The sequence below is a fragment of the Sarcophilus harrisii genome, chromosome 5 (assembly GCF_902635505.1).
Source record: "Sarcophilus harrisii chromosome 5, mSarHar1.11, whole genome shotgun sequence".
NCBI classification, from domain to species: domain Eukaryota; kingdom Metazoa; phylum Chordata; class Mammalia; order Dasyuromorphia; family Dasyuridae; genus Sarcophilus; species Sarcophilus harrisii.
The window spans coordinates 84,265,789-84,283,942 of NC_045430.1; the positions used below are offsets into that span (position 1 = coordinate 84,265,789).

The 18,154-nt window shown below is 45.7% G+C and overlaps 1 protein-coding gene across 2 annotated transcripts; it reads left to right on the forward strand.

The window, feature by feature from the left end:
• The first annotated feature begins 3,548 nt into the window (after positions 1-3,548).
• Positions 3,549-17,757, forward strand: PAN2 (poly(A) specific ribonuclease subunit PAN2). Of its 2 annotated transcripts, none has more exons than XM_031941177.1 (25): positions 3,549-4,479; positions 7,756-7,925; positions 8,059-8,179; positions 8,407-8,484; positions 9,657-9,924; positions 10,268-10,610; positions 10,809-10,905; positions 11,377-11,496; positions 11,719-11,838; positions 12,224-12,352; positions 12,446-12,645; positions 12,756-12,901; positions 13,022-13,128; positions 13,367-13,465; positions 13,580-13,653; positions 13,760-13,901; positions 14,067-14,204; positions 14,309-14,368; positions 14,564-14,654; positions 15,320-15,477; positions 15,577-15,720; positions 15,831-16,010; positions 16,185-16,278; positions 16,739-16,936; positions 17,113-17,757. In XM_031941177.1, the coding sequence occupies exons 1-25, from the start codon at positions 4,198-4,200 to the stop codon at positions 17,145-17,147; spliced, it is 3,594 nt and encodes a 1,197-aa protein (XP_031797037.1). In that variant the 5' UTR covers positions 3,549-4,197; the 3' UTR covers positions 17,148-17,757. The 2 variants fall into 2 exon arrangements, with proteins under 2 accessions (XP_031797037.1, XP_031797036.1); XM_031941176.1 differs by having other exon boundaries at positions 3,551-4,479; positions 14,064-14,204.
• The last annotated feature ends 397 nt before the right edge of the window (positions 17,758-18,154 follow it).

Consider the following 18,154-nt stretch of genomic DNA (forward strand, 5'->3'; position numbering starts at 1 on the left):
GTCTTCCTCATTCCAGGACTACTATGATTAAAGGTGGGAGGGGAAAAGTTGCCTCTTTAATTCAGAGCCTTTGTCTTTCTTAATTTGAAACTTCACTATACAGTCTCAAAACTGGGGGAAGGGGTGTCGAACCCTGAATCCTCTGGTACAGTGGTGTCAAATTGAAATAGAGGGAGAGAACTAATATTGCATGAAGATCTCTCTAGCCACATACTCTTTTGTTTTTAAAATGTAACATTTTATTGCATTTTTATTTAGTTAATTATTTCCCAGTTAGATTTTATACTGGATCAGGAGCACTTGAGTTTTTGGCAGGGTTGTAGCTGCATGCAGCCCCTGAGCTAAGGCTGAAGTTCCATCAGGATGGGGAATCCTGAAACTGTCCTGAATGAAACTCCTTGAAGGGGAGAAACTCTACTCTGGGACAAGCTCATCTCAGGGAATCAAGAAACAGTGGTTTCCTTCTTTTATCTTGGTGGGATTAGCTGCACCCTCTATTGAGTTGAGTCCAGGACCACTCCCTACTTAGCCCAATCTTAAGTGGTCTCCTTTAGCCAGAGATAGATTTGATATTTCTAGGTACCCCTATTGAGCTGGAAATTAGCTCAGGACCACTCCCAGTAAGCTGTTCCATTCAACCAGAAATTTAGGCCTGGGGGCAGTGACAGCATTGAGGGAATCTTATTTGGTTGAAACTTCAATCTCCTTATAAAAACATGCAATTTGGGGCTCAAAGTAGAACCATACCATGCCAAGGAACATCTCTCTCCTCAGCATAGCTGCCTGTCAGGACCCTGCCCACTGAGAAGACATTCTCTTCTCAGCGTTAACCCCTCTTTAGCTCTCTGCCAGGCTTTCTCTGCTAGACCTTTACTTCTCTCTCAGGACCTTGCCACTGATGAAGTCAGTCTTCTAGCAAAAGCTGATTTCTCAGTGCCAATAAACTTTTTGCCAGTCTAACTTTTTGGGTTCATAAATTCACATTGAACCTCTCCACCGACCATAGGGGTTCCCACAACTCTCTTCCCTGCCAACTAACCTCATCAATAGCACTTCTGAATTTGAGAACAGGAACTTTTGCCTCTTCTTGTATCCCTGGGGCTTAACAATCTCTAGAAGATAACAATGTTTATTAACTATTAACTGCCAGTTCCAAATAAGTTTTAGTTTGGGACCTTTTCATCCAAACCCTTCTATGAAATTTAAATTTTAAATCCACTCCAAGATATAGTTTTAGGTTCACAATAGCTGGGGAAAGGAAAATTTCAGTCCCGACTCCTGTGTATAGAGATATCTGTTCATGTGTCTCTTATGTGCTTTTTAATAACATCAGTAATAATACCAATATTTGTTATTGTAATAGTAATAGTAGAGGAGTGCATCTGCATATCTGGAACCTTTTTATAAGAAGTATTCTCTCATAGTGTTCCTCTTCAATCTGTTAAGACTATTTTAGTGGAGGTGACAGGGAAATATCTCAGCTAGTGTCCCCAAGAGAAGAAGCCCTACTCCACCCCATCTCCGGGAAAACTCAACTCTTAGGGCTGAGGGAATTTTCCCAGCTGCATAATCCTGTCCCCTGGGAATGTTTCCAGGGCATTTGGGGACGGACCAATCAGCTAGACAGGAGTTCCTCCTCTTTCCTGGGAGAGGGATGTGGAAGATGTAGTCACTTGGGTTGGGCAGCTATTTGACTCCCACTTCCTTTTTTTCCTTTCATGTTTTTGGAAACCATAGGAAATGCCAATTAAGTTTTGGGGCCAGGGGGTCAAAGAAGAGCAGAAAGTTGATGGGAGTTTTATGGTAACTTATCTATCTTTGTACTGGAGAATAAGGAGAGGACAGGATGTACAGAACCCAACGTGGCTGAGGACTCATTAATCATAGGATCATTAAATATGGAGCTGAAAGAAACCATGGGCAAAATCTAGTCCAGAGTCCATAAGTTCTTTTATAATAATTTATTACTAAGTTTCAGGAACAAAAAGAATTTTCAAAAACATGCTCCCCCCAACAGGACTGCAAATGAAACTTTGAATTCTACTTCATACCACTTGCTTATTTAAATACATAATTCTTTCAAAGCAGTTCTGCTTGTCATGTTACTATGTGAACTACTATGTGAATTTAAAATGTTACAAAAGCCTTTTAAGACATTATTAAAATTACCTCCCTTTCTTCCAGTTATAAACATAAAAGGGGCAGCAAGTAGAGTTTAATATAATCAGAACTAATCCACACAATGACTATTATCTAAAATGTAACATTTTCCCATCTTGTGTCTGAACAAGTATCACACCTTTAAAGTTATTTCCAGGTCTTTTAGAGACATGGTTAGTTGATTGCATTCGTAAGTTTCGAAGTTAGTTGATTGCATTCGTAAATTTCGAAGTTAGTTGATTGCATTCCTAAGTTTCTTAGTTATTTCTCTTAAAAGTTTTTGCTGTATTGCTTTAAATTCTTCTCGAGTCCAGAAGTTATTAACTTTGTGGAAAGATTTTGACAATATTCAATTCAGTAAACATCAGGCTCCCCCAAAGTACCAGACCGGCACTGTGCTAGATTAAGGGAATCCAAAAAGGCAAATAAAAGCTCTCTACCCACCCAGATGCTCACCATCTAACGTGGAAATATACTAGTTGTGCTGTATAGCAGAGAGAAGGCACTAGAATTAAGAGGGGTTGGGTTAAGCCTTCTGTAGGTGGGATTTTAGCTGGGATTTGAAGGTAGCCCGGAAGGTAAGTGGTCAGAACGGGGGAGGGGGAGGGAAATGCACGCGGGGCAGGGGAGAAATGAGACCGCAACCTGCGAAACTTCTCAAAAACCTGTTTTTAAATGAAAACAACTAATTATATCCACATAGTTAGTTTTTTGTTGTTTGCGGGACCCCCGGTTAAGAACTCCCCGATTTAGTTCAAACCCTTTATTTGGCAGACAATGAGACAGATCCCGAGATGAAGCGACTTGCCCACGATAGTCAGTTTAGAATTCCTAAAATCACATCCGAGCTTCTTCCTCGTACCCAGATCTAATTCCTAAACCTAGCAGCATTGCTTGCCCTCCCGTGTCCCCCGGGTGGAAGTAAGCCTGTACTGCGCGCGCGCTTTTCCTGGGGACCGAGAAGTCCGTGGCGGCACCCCGTACTCTTCTTCCCCTTCCTGCTCGGCTCCGCTCTTCTCGGCGGGGACAACCCGAAAGCAACAACTGCCGCCCCGCCGAGTCTGCGCTTCCGGCCCAGCCTGATTGGCTCCGGCCCCCACACGCCACTCGTTGATTGGCCCCGATCGGCTCCGAAGAGTTTCTAGAATTAGGCAGGTCAAGAGGCATTGGGAAGATTTGGGATTTCCCGCGGAGACATTTTCCTTGAACTGGCTTTTTCCCTGCTCTAATGTGATCTCGTCCCCTCGACCGGAAACATCCGTCACTCGAGACTCGGGAACAACAGTCAGCGCGTCAAGGGTCTCGGGAACCCACGCAGCTCCCGGGATCCTGACGCTCCACCCCCCTCCCCTCCCCCACCCCCGGCGCATTCTGGGTAACCGCTCCTACGTATTCCCCAGTGGTTTCTCGGGAGCTAATCATTTGCCCCCACCCACTCCTTTCCCAGAGAATTATGGGTATGGCTTTTCCTATCCCCGCCCCTTCCTGTTTTTCCGCCCAGAGGGTTCTGGGTAACAAGTAGGCCTCAGACTGTGGGAAAATTTCATATCCCTTGTCCCCCTTTCTCCCAAAGGATTCTGGGTAGCTTTTCCTCCCACTTCCACCCCCTTCCGCCCCCCACCTTTCCCACGTCCTCCCCCCTACCCCAGGTGCATCAGGGCTAAGCCAGGCAGGTAAGGGGGGGGATGGTGTGGGCGGTAAGGAAAGACAGTGTGTGGGGAAGAGGTCCAGGGAAGAAATGGGACGGTAGGAGGTGAGGGTCTGTAGAGAGAGGGTGGAAACCCCCCTTGGTAATGGAGATTGCCTGATTTCCCGGGTTAGCCGACTCGGGTCCCCAGGAAAGCCCGCGGTGGGGCTCTGGCTAGGCATCCGCGGCTGGGCCCGCCTCCCCGTCCCATCCCGGCCACGCACTCCTCCTCCACTCCCCCAGCAGACCGGGATGTCCCCTCAGGGGCTACCCTACTAAAGGGGGGAGCAGGCCAGTAGAAGGGGTCGGGGCGGGAGGGTGGGGGTGCCTTGCCTGCTTCGACTGTCGTCATGAACTTTGAGGGCCTGGATCCTGGACTGACGGAGTATGCCCCAGCCCTGCATCCCACCCTGGACCCCGTCCTAGATGCCCACCTGAACCCTAGTCTGCTGCAGAATGTGGAGCTGGACCCCGAGGGAGTGGCCCTGGAGGCACTGTCGGTGCCGGAGTCCGTGCACATCATGGAGGGCGTCTACTCGGAGCTGCACAGCGTGGTGGCCGAGGTGGGCGTGCCCGTGTCCGTGTCCCACTTCGACCTCCACGAGGAGATGCTGTGGGTGGGGAGTCATGGGGTAAGAGACTTTTGCTTGGCGGGGCGACGGGGAAGTTGTCTGTCTGGTATGAGGGCAAGGACCTTGCAGAAAGCCGCCCGCGGTTGGTGCAGGGGTAGAGTGGGTACCGGGGCTGGGGAACGGGGAAGGGGACAGTTTGGGGGTGATTTGGGGTCCTCCCCCCCGGGGCGTTTTAATGTCTGCAAGGTTCTACCCCAAGTTCTGGTCAGACTCCCCAATCAACTCCGCTAGTTGTTTTACAGCCATTTAAATCGTACTTATGTTTCCTTCTCACATATGTACTTAGGCGGTCATAGTATTTTTATACCTGTTTTGGTTGTCCAGTCATGTGTGAGTCTTTGTGATTCTGTTTGGAGTTTTCTTGGCAAAGTTATTGGAATGGTTTTACCATTTCCTTCCCCAGCTTATTTTACAGATGAGGCAACAGTCCTACGGCTAAGAAGTGTCCCAGACCTGATATGAATTCAAGTATTTCTGACCCCAGGCCCTGGTGCTCTGTCCACTGGCCACCTAGCTAGCTTTTATTCAAATATCTCTATGTTATATATGTGTCATTTTGATCATGTGTCAGAGATCAGGTACTTTGTGCTCTGTGGGTAGGATCTTAACTACTTGAAACTCCCCGAGTTCCTAGCACAGTGTTTTCCATATAGTGCTTAGTAAATAGTGAATTTTTTATGTATCTTGAGTGCCCAACATACTTACTCTTAGAGCTCAGTAAAGAATGATGTGTTATTTCTCATATATGAAAATAACATTCCTGAGACGCCAATGGAGCTTTGGAGTTTGCTTTTTCAGAAATATATTTCTGCTGATCTGTTCATTCTCTTGCCCAATCCCCCTATGACTGATGAAAAATTTCCAAGATGGGAGTTTCAGGGGTTGGAACAAAAACTAACCAATGTTGGAGGAAATCCATGACTTAAGTCTCCTTGTCCCTTTTTAAACCAATTCACATAGTTTTCTAGAGATAATAAATGCTGGTAGACTCATTGATTGGTCCGTGGCCTTGTATCCCAGTTGCCAATAAACTTATAGAATTCAAAAGAAAGATCCTTAAGAGATCACCTTTATCACATGAAAACCATAAATATAGAAGGACATCTGAAAATATTGTTAAGTAAAAAAGCAGAAAAAGATCAGTATATATTTACTGTGACTACGATAGGAAAATATACAATGGGATGGATGAAGATAAACAACTGGAGAAGCTGTTAATTTTTCAAAATCAGTTTAAAGAAAAACTTAATTGGTTTTGTTATGATTTGAAGCAAACAGTACATTATTTATGTAAAAAAGAGCTCTGAACTAGAAAATCAGAAGACCTGTTTCCAATTCTACCACTTATTGGCAGTGACCATAGGGGGATTGGGCAAGAGAATGGACAGATCAGCAGAAATATATTTTTGAAAATGCAAACTCCAAAGCTCTCATGTGGTTTTCATGTGATATTAATTTAGTTAATTTGATTTAATGTGATTTTTTAAATTACATTAACATTTCAGTTTGTTCCTCTATTCCCTAATCTTTGGATTTCAGTTTTTGTTCTTAGTTTGATTGTCTTTTTTACAGTAAATTACATTGTCATAAATATCTTTGAGCAAATAGATTTTTGAAAATTTTTCTTAAGCCATACTACCAATAATGGATTATTAGATAAAAGGATGTTTGCATTTTTCTAACTGTTATGATTTAAACCCTTCCCTCCATCCCATATGTAAGATATTACATATATACAAAGAAAGCCTAATTCTAGATCTGGCATTACCCAAAAATGGTTGGTTTCAATGATGAAAACCTCCAAAATCCCTTTTTTCTCACTTCCTATCATTCTATCTCTTTCTCTACACTTTACTTTCGTAAGCCTGTTATGTCTCCTCATCAATTTATTCCTTTTTTAATACTCTCCCAACCTCTCACCTTGATTTGTCTTCACTTTCCTCCCTTCCCATTAATGAACCTATAGTAACCACTTTAACTCTAACCTATCCCCTCCTTGACAATTCCTTGATCCCTACTCTTGTTAGTACTTGGCAAAGGTCACTTTTGGGTAACCACCACCATCCATTTCCTTTGTTCCTCTTCAAGATTTGGAAGAAATCATAATTCTGAACTGATACTGATAATTACTTTCTTATTTCAAAAAATAACCTTTTTGCTCAGTCCCCACAGAGACTGTCTAAACCTCTCCTCTTCTCAAACTTCACTCTTAGCAAAGAATCTCATTTCATATGTTTATGGTGGGGGAAGAGAGAAGCAGACAGGGAGACAGTTCTTCTCTACATCTGAAAACCCTTGGACATACCCAATGTTTATTCTTTATTCCAGTCTCTGATTAAGAAGTGATTTTCAAGGCCAACTCCACCCTTCCTATTTTCTCTAATAGGTTGCCTTTGTAATCCCCCCCCCCCCCCCCCCCCCCCCCCCCCCCATTTAATCATTATTATCTATTGGTTTCTTCCCTTATTGCCTAAAACGTTGCCTGCCTTTCCCATCTTGGAAAAAAAACACCACTACAAAACATTAGACTCTGCAACTGGAGATCTCTCCCCTCCACAGCCAGACTGATTTCTCAATCCTTTGCTATAGCTATCCTCTGATTTCAGAACTAATTTAACAAAAACTTTGTCCTCTCTTCCTCTCCCTTCCCTTCTCCCCCCTTCCCCTCCCTTGCCAAAGTTTTTCCTATCATGCAGATCTGATTATGTTACTCTTACTCAGTACGCTCCAGTGGCTCCCTGATGTCTCTAGAATAAAGCATAAACCCCTTTATTTAACTTTTAAAGTCCTTCACACCCTGGCCCCAGCCCACCCTCCCAGCCTTGTTATGTAATGCTCTTGCCCCACAGTCAGCCAAACTAGCGGCCTTGCTCTACTTTCCTCATATTACTGCGTCTCTCTGCTCTGCACTCCCATCTCACCTCTGCCTCTTAGAATACTCTGTTTTTTCCAAAGCCCTGCTCAGGGACCACTCCCAGCTGCTGGTGCTTTCCCCTTCAGAAATGTGTGCTGTATTTGTGTGCATATGTCACCTCCTCTAATAGCATATCAGCTCTGTGAAGGCAGAGACTTTCATTTTTGTCTTTGTCTCCCCAGTGTCTGGTGCACAGTAGGCTTTTTCTGGGCTAGGCTGTTAGTAAATGAATGTTAATTGATTTTAGATTGCTTTTCTGTCCATTTCTTTTTTCTGCTTCAATGTGCTGTATGGTGAAGGGAAGCAGAGGGAGCTGGCTATCGCGACTTTGCATTGTGACTGGGCCTTTTCTCTCCTTCTAGGGCCATGCCACCTCGTTCTTTGGCCCAGCCCTGGAGCGCTATTCATCCTTCCAAGTCAATGGCAGTGATGACATTCGGCAGATCCAGAGCCTGGAAAATGGTGTTCTTTTTCTTACTAAGAACAACTTAAAGTATATGGCCCGTGGGGGACTCATTATCTTTGATTACCTGTAAGTGGCTCCCTGTACCTGAATTGATAGGGGAAATCTGAAGCTCTTTCCCTAGCTGTCACTCACTGTGTTGTGGTTGGGGGCTCTAGGCTAGAAACCTGAGGGGGTCCTCATCTTTTCCCTGCCTCCACAGCCTGGATGAGAGTGAAGACATGCACAGCCTTCTCCTGACCGAGAGCAGCACCCTGCTGGTAGGAGGACTGCAAAACCACGTGCTGGAGATTGACCTCAACACTGTCCAGGAAACACAGAAGGTGCCAGCCGGGCATGGAGGAGCTGCAGGGAAGGGGATGGAAGGGACACAGGGACAGCACAAAGGGGCCGGGGCCACAGGCCATGGAGACAGGCATGGAGAGATGGGGATAGGGACAGAGGGGCCATAGGAACAGGCATGGAGGGGCTGTGGAGCTGGGCTCTGCTGGGACAGAAGGCTTTGTGGGGGACGCTGTTCCTAGACATTTCCTTCTGCTTCCCTCCCTAGTACGCTGTGGAGATCCCAGGCATCACCATCATGAGGCAGTCAAGTCGATTTTTCTTCTGTGGCCACACATCCGGCAAGGTGCCTTTTCTTTCCCTCATCTACCTCCAATTTAAAAAGAAAAAAAACTCATAACCAACATGCATAATCGGGCAAAAAAAAACTTAGCACATCATCCATGTCCAAAGATGTCTGTTCTGTTCTGCTTCTTGAATCGATCACCTAAAAGCAGGGAAGGAGGCAGCAGAGCCATTTATCATCATTCCTTTGGAATCACGGTTGATTATTGCATTGTTCACAGTTCTAAAGTTTGTCTTTACAATGTTGTGATTGTATACATTGTTCTCCTTGCTCTATTTACTTCACTCTGTTCAGTTCATAAAAGTTTCCTCTTGGTTTCTCTGAACCATATCTTTCATAATTTACTATGACATAATAGTATTCCATTATATTTATATACTACAATTTGTTCAGCTATTCCCTAAATGATAGGCACCTTTTCACCCTTAATTTATAGTTCTTAGCTATCACAAAAGGAACTGCTATAAATATTTTTGTACATATGGGTTGTAGTCTCAATCTCCTTGTTGGTATGGCATATTATAGAAATAAATATAAAGCATAGTTTAGTAACTTTTGGAGCATAGTTCCAAATTGATTTTCAGAATAGCTGGACTAGTTCATAACTTCAGCAACAGTGCATTAATGTGCTTGTTTTTCCCCCCACCCCCTCCAATTCTCCAATTATCTCACCAGGTGATTTACTGGGCCCAACAGCTGTGCTATCTTCCTATCTACTTGTGCCTTACTCTGGATCATTTTCTTTCAGATTCTGGCTGCTCTTTTTCCTTTTCGTTATGCTAAGTGTTATAGAATAGGACTTAAACTTTTTTTCACTTGCAACCTCTTTTGACCTGAGAAATTTTTATATGGCTTTACGTATATAGACATATAAAATTGATATACCAATTGAATATTTTCTGATAACAAATCATAATTTTGTGACCCCCCCCCCCCACATTCAGTTACAAGACCCCATGTGGGGTCTTGAACCACAGTTTAAGAAGCTGAACCATAGAGGTAAGGCAGCAGTTTAATAATCTCTTTGAGTCCCTTTCTTTCTCAGCTTCTTTTATTCTCTTCTCAAGCTGATTTCTCAGATCTTGAGGTCTGACTTTTCCCATCAGTAACAAGTAGGTGGCAGCTACCATTCGTTCTTTCTGACATAGTTGATTGCAGTATTCCTCTCATAGGTATCCCTTCGGGATCTTCGTACTTTCAAGGTGGAGCATGAATTTGATGCCTTCTCAGGGAGTTTGTCAGACTTTGATGTGCATGGCAACCTGCTGGCAGCCTGTGGCTTCTCTAGCCGCTTGAGTGGTTTGGCCTGTGACCGATTCCTCAAGGTCTATGATTTGCGAATGATGCGAGCCATTACACCATTACAAGTGCACGTTGACCCTGCCTTCCTGCGCTTCATCCCCACTTATACCTCCCGCCTTGCCATCATCTCACAGACAGGTGCTCGATCAGTGATGGAAAAGAGGGATGAAGTGGGGGAATGGAAAGGCAGAATAGCTAACCCTGGCCCTGGGACAAGGGAGGGAGCCTCTGCAAGATTGTAGGATCGAACCTGAAGCTATTATCCCTGACTTTCTCTCCTTCCCCCAAGGACACAGGAAAAGGAAAAAGATGGGGTATTGTTTAGTGATTACAGGTCATTGCTGTTACTTGATAAGGTGGGGAAATTTCTGCTCGTCACCAGAATGAGGACATAGTCCTTCTCAATTTTACCAAAGGCTAGTTGGATAGTACTTCAGTATTTTTTCCACATGGCTCAGTGTCTTCACTTTTCTTTTTCCAGGGCAATGCCAGTTTTGTGAGCCCACAGGCCTGGCTAATCCAGCAGATATCTTCCATGTGAATCCTGTGGGGCCTCTGCTGATGACATTTGATGTGTCAGCTAGCAAGCAAGCCCTAGCCTTTGGGGACTCAGAGGGCTGCGTACACCTCTGGGCTGATTCCCCTGAGGCAACTTTCAACCCCTATTCCCGTGAAACTGAATTTGCCCTACCTTGCCTTGTTGACTCACTGCCACCCCTGGACTGGAACCAGGATCTACTGCCTCTCTCCCTCATCCCAGTTCCACTCACCACTGACACTCTTCTCTCTGACTGGCCAGCTGCCAACTCTGCTCCTGCGCCCAGGTAATTTGTTTACCTGGATCAGATGGAAGGAGGGACCAAGATACTGGTATTCTCTTTTTCTTGCTCTGTCATTGTCCCATCCATTAGCTAGTGTCCCCATTTTTTTTGGCCTCAGTTTTCTCCTTTCTCTGGGACTTGGGGATTGGGCAGTTGTGGGCCCCAGGATCCCTTAAGCCCCAGAGCTATGCTGCATTGTAGGCGGGCACCACCAGTGGATGCAGAGATTCTGCGCACCATGAAGAAGGTGGGCTTCATTGGCTATGCACCTAATCCCCGAACCAGGCTTCGTAACCAGGTGTGTATGACAGGAGATGAAAGGGGGAGACCGGGAGGCCTCAACTCCAGCTTCCTTTACCTGTAAGACAGCCTCATTCCCCTTCTGTTCTACTTCTCTAACAACCTCATAGTTGCTATTTTCAGTAAAATGGAATATTTTTTGAATGCTCACTATGGAAGATCTCAAATGTTAGGGTAAAGATTTTAGACTGTTATCTTTTAAACAGTAAATAGCTGTGGAAAAAAACACTGTTTTAGGGAGGTTGATCTAATTCAGTTGTGAGGATAGAAGATAAACTGACATCAAGGGACCAGTTGGGAAATTATTGAATAATCAAATTGCAAATTGATAAAAGGCCTGAACCAGCAGTGTAGAAATAGAAAGGATTATTGATCAGATTTGGTAAGTGGTCTTAAGGGGTTAGGAAGATAATGTCAGAATCAGAGGTAATAAGAGATTTCCTACCTGTGTGCTTCTCTCTTTTTTTAGATTCCTTACCGCCTCAAGGAACTGGATAGTGAGTTTGATAACTTCAACCAGGTTCCTGAGTCACCCATAGGGCGGGAAGAAGAGCCACATCTCTACATGGTCTCCAAAAAGTACCGAAAGGTGTGGGGTCAGGGAAAAAGCAGGGAAGCAAGAGAGAAGCATTGTAGTAGAAAAGGATTGGAGAGGCCAAAGTAGTTGACCTGTCTTACAAGTTCACTGGGCAGGAATGGTAGGATTCCTTCCTCCTCATCCCCTGATCTTCCACTCAGAACTTAGAGAAGATGTGTAAATGTTATCTGGGAGCTCTCCCACTTTTCACCTGGGTTATTTTCTTCATTCCAGGTGACCATCAAATACTCAAAGCTAGGTCTAGAGGATTTTGATTTCAAGCACTACAATAAGACATTGTTTGCTGGGCTGGAACCCCACATTCCCAATGCCTATTGTAATTGCATGATCCAGGTAAGGACTGAGGGCCACTGACTAAATATACCTAGTTATATTCTGAAGCTCTCTCTCTACTCATTTCTCCCTGCTTCTACCACTCCTTTTCCCAGAATAAAAGTTCTTAATTGAGGCCCTTGGATAGATTTCAGGGAGTATGGCAAGTTAGATGGGGAAAAAAATGTCTTTATTCTCATTAATCTTCAATCGAAATTTTGTATTTCCTTTAATTATGCCTGAAAAGATATCCAAAGGCTTGACCAGATTGGGGTAGAGGTCCAAGACACACAAACTGGTTAGGGACCCCTGTCTTAGTATGTCAGTCTCTACTACTTCTGTGATTCTTCTTCTGCTCTGCTCCATTGGCCTTTCCCCATTCTAGAGTTCTTTGTCTTCCTTCTAGGTCTTATACTTCCTGGAGCCTGTCCGCTGTCTAATCCAGAACCACCTGTGCCAGAAGGAGTTCTGCCTGGGCTGTGAGCTGGGTTTCTTGTTCCACATGCTGGACCTTTCTCGTGGTGATCCATGTCAGGTTAGAGGCCACTTAAGTAGGGCCACATTTTGGCACTCGGTGCCAGATTCTAGGATTGAGAAGCTATCTCTATTTTCCTTCCTCTTCTTACAGGGCAGTAACTTTCTGAGAGCATTCCGCACCATCCCTGAAGCCTCAGCCCTCGGCCTAATCCTGGCAGATTCAGACGAGGTTTCAGGCAAGGGCAATCTAGCCAGGCTCATCCAAAGGTGGAACCGTTTTATTTTGACACAGCTACACCAAGACATGCAGGAACAGGAAGGCCCTCAGGCCTACAGAGGTGCAGGAGGCAGGTACAAGACAGGAGCATGGGGGTCCCCTCAGGTGTGTGTCTCTTAACCCCTTGATGTACACAAAGTGCCTTTCCCTGATAACTGTGTGCTTCCTCTTGATCTCCCAACAGCTTTTGTTCATCAGGAGATTCAGTCATTGGGCAGCTCTTCAGCTGTGAGGTAGAGAACTGTAGCCTGTGCCGATGTGGCAAAGAAACAGTACGGGTGTCCTCTACCCTGCTCTTCACACTCTCCTATCCAGAGAGCCACAGTAGCGGTATGACCCTGGGCAGATTTGGTGGGCATGGGAGGGAGGAGGAAAGACAGTTGATGGTCATTGCCAGAGCACTGTAGAGTTGGGAAGACAACTTGAGTGACTGGCCTCATTTTTCTTCAGATAAGAGTATGAAGAACTACGACTTTGCACAGGTATTGAAGAGAAGCATTTGCTTGGAACAGAACACACAAGCTTGGTGTGAAAACTGCGAGAAGTACCAGCCCACAGTGAGTAGCACTTGGATTTTAGGCCACCTTTCTGTCTCATCCAGGATCCATTTATGTCCTCTTCCTCACCTACATTGGTGATTCAGTGCACTCTAGAATCAATCAGGATAGCACCTATAAAGGATATCAGGGCAGGGGATCTAGTCCAAGAATACAAACCCTGATTTTTTTTTTTTTTTAATCTCAGCCCAAATTTTCTACCCCTTGGATTGCCTCATCTCACAGTTTCCTTCTCTAGGTGCAGACCCGCAACATTCGCCATCTCCCAGATGTTCTAGTTATCAACTGTGAGGTCAATAGCTCCAAAGAGGCAGATTTCTGGAAGTTGCAGGCAGAGGTAAGATCTGGAGCCGAGCTAAGAATCAGGGAGGCCAGAGTACTTTGTGGTTTCTTCCTAACACTGGCCATCCCTAGGCCTTTTTGAGGACTCTGATTTTTCTTTCCTCTCCAGTTTGCTTTCAAGATGGCAGTGAAGAAGGCAGGTGGGGAGATCCCTAAAAACAAAGAGAGTGCTCTGGCTGATTGGTAGGTACTGGCTTACCTCCTACTGGTGGCTGGAATACTGAAATAGATAACTCCTATTATCTCAGGCAGAATTTCTAACTCCATTTCCTGACTGCTTGTCTGGCAGGAAGGACCTAGGAAGTCCAAAAGGGCGCCCTTTGTGTACTTCCATTGAGGAGTTAAAGAATGTCTGGCTTCCATACTCTATTCAGATGAAGCTTACGAGGAACAAGGGATTGGATGTCAGCAACTGGACCGATGGGGATGAGGTACTTATGCTGCAAGGACTATGTTGGAGGAGGAGGAATTTTTGAAGCCACTTCAGCATCTCAGAAGACCTTTGTTGGCTCCTGCGCCATGCCCTCTGTCCTTACTCTCCTTCCATCCCCACCATTATATCTAGCTTAACAACTTGGGAATTCCCTTCACAGCAGAATCCACTCAGGGAAGGGGAGGATAACGTCTATGTGTATGATCTGATGGCTACTGTGGTACACATTCTGGATTCACGAACTGGGGGCAGCCTGGTGGGTCACATCAAAGTTGGGGAAACCTACCACCAGCGCAAAGAGGTCAGTAGTATGATATTGAAGGAGGGTCTTAAGGTGGTGGCCACAGTGGAACTTTCTTCATCCCACTGTGGTCAGACACATGCCATCCCTTTTTCCTTTTACAGGGGGTTACTCACCAGCAGTGGTACCTCTTCAATGACTTCCTTATTGAACCTGTGGATAAGGTTGGTCTTCTCATTTCTCTCCAACCCTGTATTAATTTCAAGACACTGAAAAAAAGCCCCAGCCACACATTTGGGAGAAAGGGATAGATTCCTATTGTATAACAAAGATTTGGAAGAGCAGCAAATTCATGCCTTGTGTTGAGAAAAAAGCAAAAGGTTGGGCCAGGGACAGTAACTGATTCTTCCATTCCACAGTGTGAAGCCGTACAATTTGACATGAGCTGGAAGGTGCCTGCCATCTTATATTATGTCAAGAGGAACCTCAACACCAAATACAACCTGAGCAGTGAGTGGTACAGGGTGGGCAAATAATATGGGTAGTTTTAATTGGGCCCCCTGGCAGCTAAGAGATCAAGGAAATTTCTTAATAGTTTTTGGGTTAGTGTTTAATGTCAGGAAACACTGTAGAAATTCCTGCTTATCGACCTTGTTAAGGTTAAAAGGGCAGAGCTTTTATTTTGAATATAGATCCACAGATTTGGGCCCAAATTATTGCCAGATGTCCTTATCCCACAGTGAGCCAAGTGATTTTCCCTTTTCACCAACCATCCAGCTACTCTGCTCCTTTTGCCTGGCCCCATTGCTTTCCCACCATCTCCACTTCCTTTGAATAGCCTCAGTATTTGACTTCCTATCTGTCCACAAGCTGTGAACACCCTCATACCCTTTCTTCTTCTCTCTTTTGGCCCTGAGCTAACTGAACTAGGACCCTGACTTTGAAATTCTTATTTCATCCCTCAGCCCCTTCTTCAGCCTCTACTTTGTGTATTTCCTGATAACTCCCTGGCTTGACCTCTCCATCAGCCTGTCCACCAGGCTTCATTCCCTCTACTTATGTGCTTTGATTACTGAGGGGCCACGATGCAGACTCAGAGTCCCCAGTCACCCTGAGCCTCCTTCCCCTCACCACTCCCCATCCTTGCCCTGGCTGTCTGCCCCTCTGCCCTCCAGTCAAGAACCCTATTGAAGCAAGCGTGCTGCTGGCCGAGGCCTCACTGGCCCGGAAGCAGCGCAAGACCCATGCTACCTTCATCCCACTGATGCTGAGTGAGATGCCACAGGCCGGGGACCTGGTGGGCCTGGATGCTGAATTTGTCACCCTTAATGAGGTAACTGGGCCCAAGCATCTATGGGAACTTGGAGCAGAATCCTAAGGAACTGAGGAGGGATAGACAAAGCTATAAGAACCTTCTTCCCTACTCCTGTAGGAGGAGGCAGAGCTGCGCAGTGATGGCACCAAGTCCACCATCAAACCAAGCCAGATGTCAGTGGCTAGAATCACCTGTGTTCGGGGCCAAGGGCCAAACGAAGGCGTCCCCTTCATTGATGACTACATCTCTACACAGGAGCAGGTAACAGGCGGCTTGAGAGTTTGGACAGACAAGAAATTATGCTGATGATCTTAAAAGCTGGTGGAGACTCTATCTCCTAGGATGACTTATTCCATTCTTTGTCTTCCTAGGTGGTGGATTACTTGACCCAGTACTCAGGGATAAAGCCTGGAGACCTTGATGCTAAGATTTCCTCTAAACACCTTACCACTCTCAAGTCTACGTACCTGAAACTTCGCTTTCTTATAGATATTGGTGTCAAGTTTGTGGGTCATGGACTGCAAAAGGACTTCCGGGTCATCAATCTCATGGTTCGGACTAGATTTTCCCTGAGTATTTGGTGGGGAGGGGGATATAGAGGCAAGGGGAGAGAATAGGGTATGTCCCCAGAGTATAGGCTCTCCTTATACTGATGATGGGTATCGAGTGTCTCACTCTTAACTTTGTACATTTTCAACTCTATTTCCCACTTTCATATTTGCTAGGTGCCCAAAGACCAGGTTATTGATACTGTCTACCTCTTCCACATGCCCCGAAAACGAATGATCTCCTTGCGCTTCCTTGCTTGGTATTTCTTGGGTGAGTGACCATGTTTTACATTTCTTCAAGGTGAAATTGTTAGAGGGAAATGAAGTGGGGGAAAGGGGAAGAAAGGGAAAAGGAAGTTGGTTAGTGGTGGCAAAGTATAATAGTGGCGTGTTATAAGAGCTAAAGACTGAAACCTGAAAAGCATCCTAGAAAAAAATCATCAACTTCTCACTTACAGATAAGGAACCAGGTATAGAAAAGGTAAATAATTTACCCAAAGTCACAGGTAATAAATAGCAATGTTGGGATTTAAACCCAGGTTCTCTGATTCAGTGCTTTTTTCCCCCCATTTTGTGTAATGATTAAGAGATCCAGGAACCATTCCACCTCTGCTGTAGGGGAGTTAATTTGCTCTTTTTGTAAGGAAACTTCAGGGAAAAGGAGGGGTTGATAGTGAAGACTGATCTTCCTTTCTTCTACCAAACACTCAAAACACTTTTATTTTCCTCAGATCTCAAGATCCAAGGGGAGACCCATGATAGCATTGAGGATGCTCGAACAGCTCTTCAACTTTACCGAAAGTATCTGGAGTTAAGCAAAAATGGCAGCGAACCAGAGTCCTTCCACAAAGTGCTCAAGGGGCTTTATGAGAAGGGCCGAAAAATGGATTGGAAGGTTCCTGAGCCTGATGGCCAGGCAAGCCCCAAAAGTAAGATTTGGGAGAGGGGAAATGCTGACTTGGTGTTGGGATGTATGTGCTGTCTGTATCTGTGTGCATGCCTATGAATGGATTCACCACTACCTGAGAAATTAATTCCCCCCTGCATGAACACCTGAGTCTTCATTCACTTGAGCCGTCATGTTCTCATTTTTGTGTCTTAACAGATTCTGCCGTCTTCTCCACAGTGCTGGCTCTCTGACTGCTCTTTTCCAGCCACATCTTTCCATCTCCCCTCCTTGAGCGCTCTGTGGCTCCATGACAGAAGCAGCACCAGGGAGAGGTGGTTTCTCCAGTTGCTGGTCCTCTGTCTCCCCCGCTCCAGCACTGCCCTGGGGACAGGGCCCAGGCCTCAGGCCCCAACTCAGACCTATAGGGACTCTGCTGATGGTGCTATTATTAGAACTGTTGGAATTTCCTCCGTGCAGCTAGGATGTTATAAAATATGCAGGAGCTGAGCTCCCTCTATCCCTGTGGCAACATGGAGAGTAAAGCCTGGAAACTGGCCCTTAAAGGAAGCAGCAGTACCATTAGTTAACAGAACACTCAGTCCCTAGCTGGCTAGGGACAGTAGTGCCAGACAATGGCAAGACAGGTCAGTGTCTCTGGATTGAGGATCTGATGGAGGATCTAGTGGGTACAGCTTCAGGGCCCAGAGCAAAAACACACAAGGGCATTGCCAAAGGGCCTTCGTGTCCCAGGCCTATGATCTTTTGGCTACAAAGCTCAGCAGGGTTACTCTTGCTGACACCCTCTTCCTAAGCTTTGTCTGCAATGGAATGTTTTATAAAATAAAAGCAAAAATCTCTGTGGTGGAGTATAACTGGCTCAACTTTGGGGGGACAGCGGGCAGTGCAACCGCGAATTCTTGCCTTCACTTGTTTGCATCGGATTCTAGAGTAATTTAAAATTCGGGAGTGGAAGTGGGGATTCCGGGGGTGGAGAGCTGGGCGGAGCGAGCGTCGGTTCCTGCTCCTTAAGGACCTCTCGCCAGAGGATGGGAAAGTGCACAGGAAACTGAGTGCCAGATGGCGGGAGCTGCCGGGAGTTGCAAAGCTGCTCGGGAATTGTAGTTCTCCCTCGCCGATTGCACCTAGGACCCTCTCTTCACCTGTCCCCGCTTCTCCGGGCTCGGGCCTCGGCCTCGCCACTCCCACTCGCCCGCCTTTGGGCCACGCCTCCGCCGGGCTGCCGCCTTCCCTTGCCACG

Coding starts and splice junctions, on each gene's coding strand:
- PAN2 (XM_031941176.1), top strand. CDS start 4,198: ATGAACTTTGAGGGCCTGGATCCTGGACTGACGGAGTATGCCCCAGCC. Junction 8,180..8,406: donor CTGTCCAGGAAACACAGAAG/GTGCCAGCCGGG, acceptor TTCCCTCCCTAG/TACGCTGTGGAGATCCCAGG. Junction 12,353..12,445: donor CTCGTGGTGATCCATGTCAG/GTTAGAGGCCAC, acceptor CTCTTCTTACAG/GGCAGTAACTTTCTGAGAGC.